The sequence below is a fragment of the Pyrus communis genome, chromosome 15, assembly GCF_963583255.1.
Source record: "Pyrus communis chromosome 15, drPyrComm1.1, whole genome shotgun sequence".
Classification (NCBI taxonomy): domain Eukaryota; kingdom Viridiplantae; phylum Streptophyta; class Magnoliopsida; order Rosales; family Rosaceae; genus Pyrus; species Pyrus communis.
In genome coordinates this window covers 11,132,891-11,134,838 of record NC_084817.1, presented here as the reverse complement: position 1 = coordinate 11,134,838, position 1,948 = coordinate 11,132,891, and the positions used below count along the sequence as shown (strand labels likewise).

The following is a 1,948-nucleotide window of genomic DNA, read 5'->3' as shown; positions in this document are numbered from 1 at the left end:
GAGTTGGTAATGATTATATGCATCATGGTGGATCCTGGATGACCCAAACGGTCATACTAAAGCATGTAATCTTGTGAATCAATGAACTTCTGGTTCATGACAGCATATGATTCAATTGTCCTTATGTATGTATAATACAATCCACTCGACAAACCACGCAACTTCTCCAATATACGATTCTGGGTATCATTGAAGGTAATGCATATATACTCCACATTTTCTGAACTTTTCGTTTCAATGTGGTATCCATTTAAACGTATGTCTTTGAAACTCAACAAATTTCGAGTAGATCGAGTAACATACAATGCATTCTATATGACAATATTGTTCCACATCAATGAACTTCTCCAATATACGATTCTGGGTATCATTGAAGGTAATGCATATATACTCCACATTTTCTGTACTTTTCGTTTCAATGTGGTATCCATTTAAACGTATGTCTTTGAAACTCAACAAATTTCGAGTAGATCGAGTAACATACAATGCATTCTATATGACAATATTGTTCCATTTGGTAACATAATATAGGCTTTCCTTGGGCCTTCAATTACATTCGATTGACCTGATATTATTGTTGCCCTTACTCTTGTAAGCATCAAGCTTGAGAAATACTTTCGATCATGAAGTATTGTATGTGTGGTTATGTTATCTACAAGACAAATATCTCCGCGATTTCTCATGTTTTGTTCAACTACCAAGAGCACAGATATCAGTTGGTTGTATTCAGTGAAGCCTCGTGCTCTATACTACTGATGTAGGAGCACGTTAGAGGCACGAAATGTGCTGAAAGTCTTTTCCAACATATCTTCCTTAGTAATGGTATCCCCATATAGCTTCATCTGAGAGGTGATTCTGAGCAACGCAGAATTGTACTCAGCCACTGACTTGAAATCCTGGATCCTTAGGTGAGTCCATTTATAACGAGCCATTGGAAGAATCACCGTTGTCTGGTGATTGTATCTGTTTCTCAATGCCTTCCAGAGAGCTAACGGATCTTCAACCGTTAAGTACTCGCTCTTTAGTCCCTCATCAAGATGGTGATGAATAAAGATCATGACCTTCGCCCGATCTTGAGAGGATGAGATGTTTTCTTCCCTAATGGTATCTCTAAGATTCTTTGCTTCCAGATGAATCTTGGTATTCAGTACCCAGGTAAGGTAATTATTCCCAGTAATGTCCAGGGCAGAAAAATCAAGTTTTGCCAAGTTCGTCATTTTCTTTTCTTTCTGAAAGAAAAGTGAGATGTGTAAGAACTTGCAATAATATGTATTCCTAGGGAATATAGTGTTAGAACTTCTGGTTCTTACAAATTTTCATTTTGATCTTCATGCCAAAATTGATAAGCACTCGAAACTTCAGGCTTGAGATTTTCATGATTAATGAGAAGGGCGATTGTACCGCACCATTATTATCGAAACAAGTATAGGATGGGCGATTATTCCACACCACTTAAACAACAGGAAAATTTTAATATGTAGAGCAGTTTGAATATGTAGGGTAGGGTAGTTGATGATATCGCACCACCTAAAATTGCGATAAAATTATGCAGAGTAAGATATAATCGATTTGAATATGCAGGGCAATGTGGACGATTATACTGCACTACCTAAAATTTGCAGTAAAATTAAATCTGCATCTCAAGATGCACGATTGTACCGCTGTCACATCCCGGCCCAGGGCGGATCACTTCCTGGGCCCGCTCTACCACCGTAGCACGATATTGTCCGCTTTGGGCTTACCATTCCCTCACGGTTTTGTTTTTGGGAACTCACGAGCAACTTCCTAGTGGGTCACCCATCATGGGATTGCTCTAGCCCCCTTCTCGCTTAACTTCGGAGTTCCTACGGAACCCGAAGCCAGTGAGCTCCCAAAAGGCCTCGTGCTAGGTAGAGATGAGAATATACATATAAGGATCACTCCCCTAGGCGATGTGGGATGTCACAAC

At 39.5% G+C, this 1,948-nt stretch overlaps 1 protein-coding gene across 1 annotated transcript; it reads right to left on the bottom strand.

Moving 5' to 3' along the window:
- Nucleotides 1-749: 749 nt before the first annotated feature.
- On the bottom strand, nucleotides 750-1,217 carry LOC137717054 (uncharacterized). Its single transcript, XM_068456370.1, has one exon. It carries the CDS (start codon nucleotides 1,215-1,217, stop codon nucleotides 750-752), a length of 468 nt encoding a protein of 155 aa, XP_068312471.1.
- Between the last annotated feature and the right edge of the window lie 731 nt (nucleotides 1,218-1,948).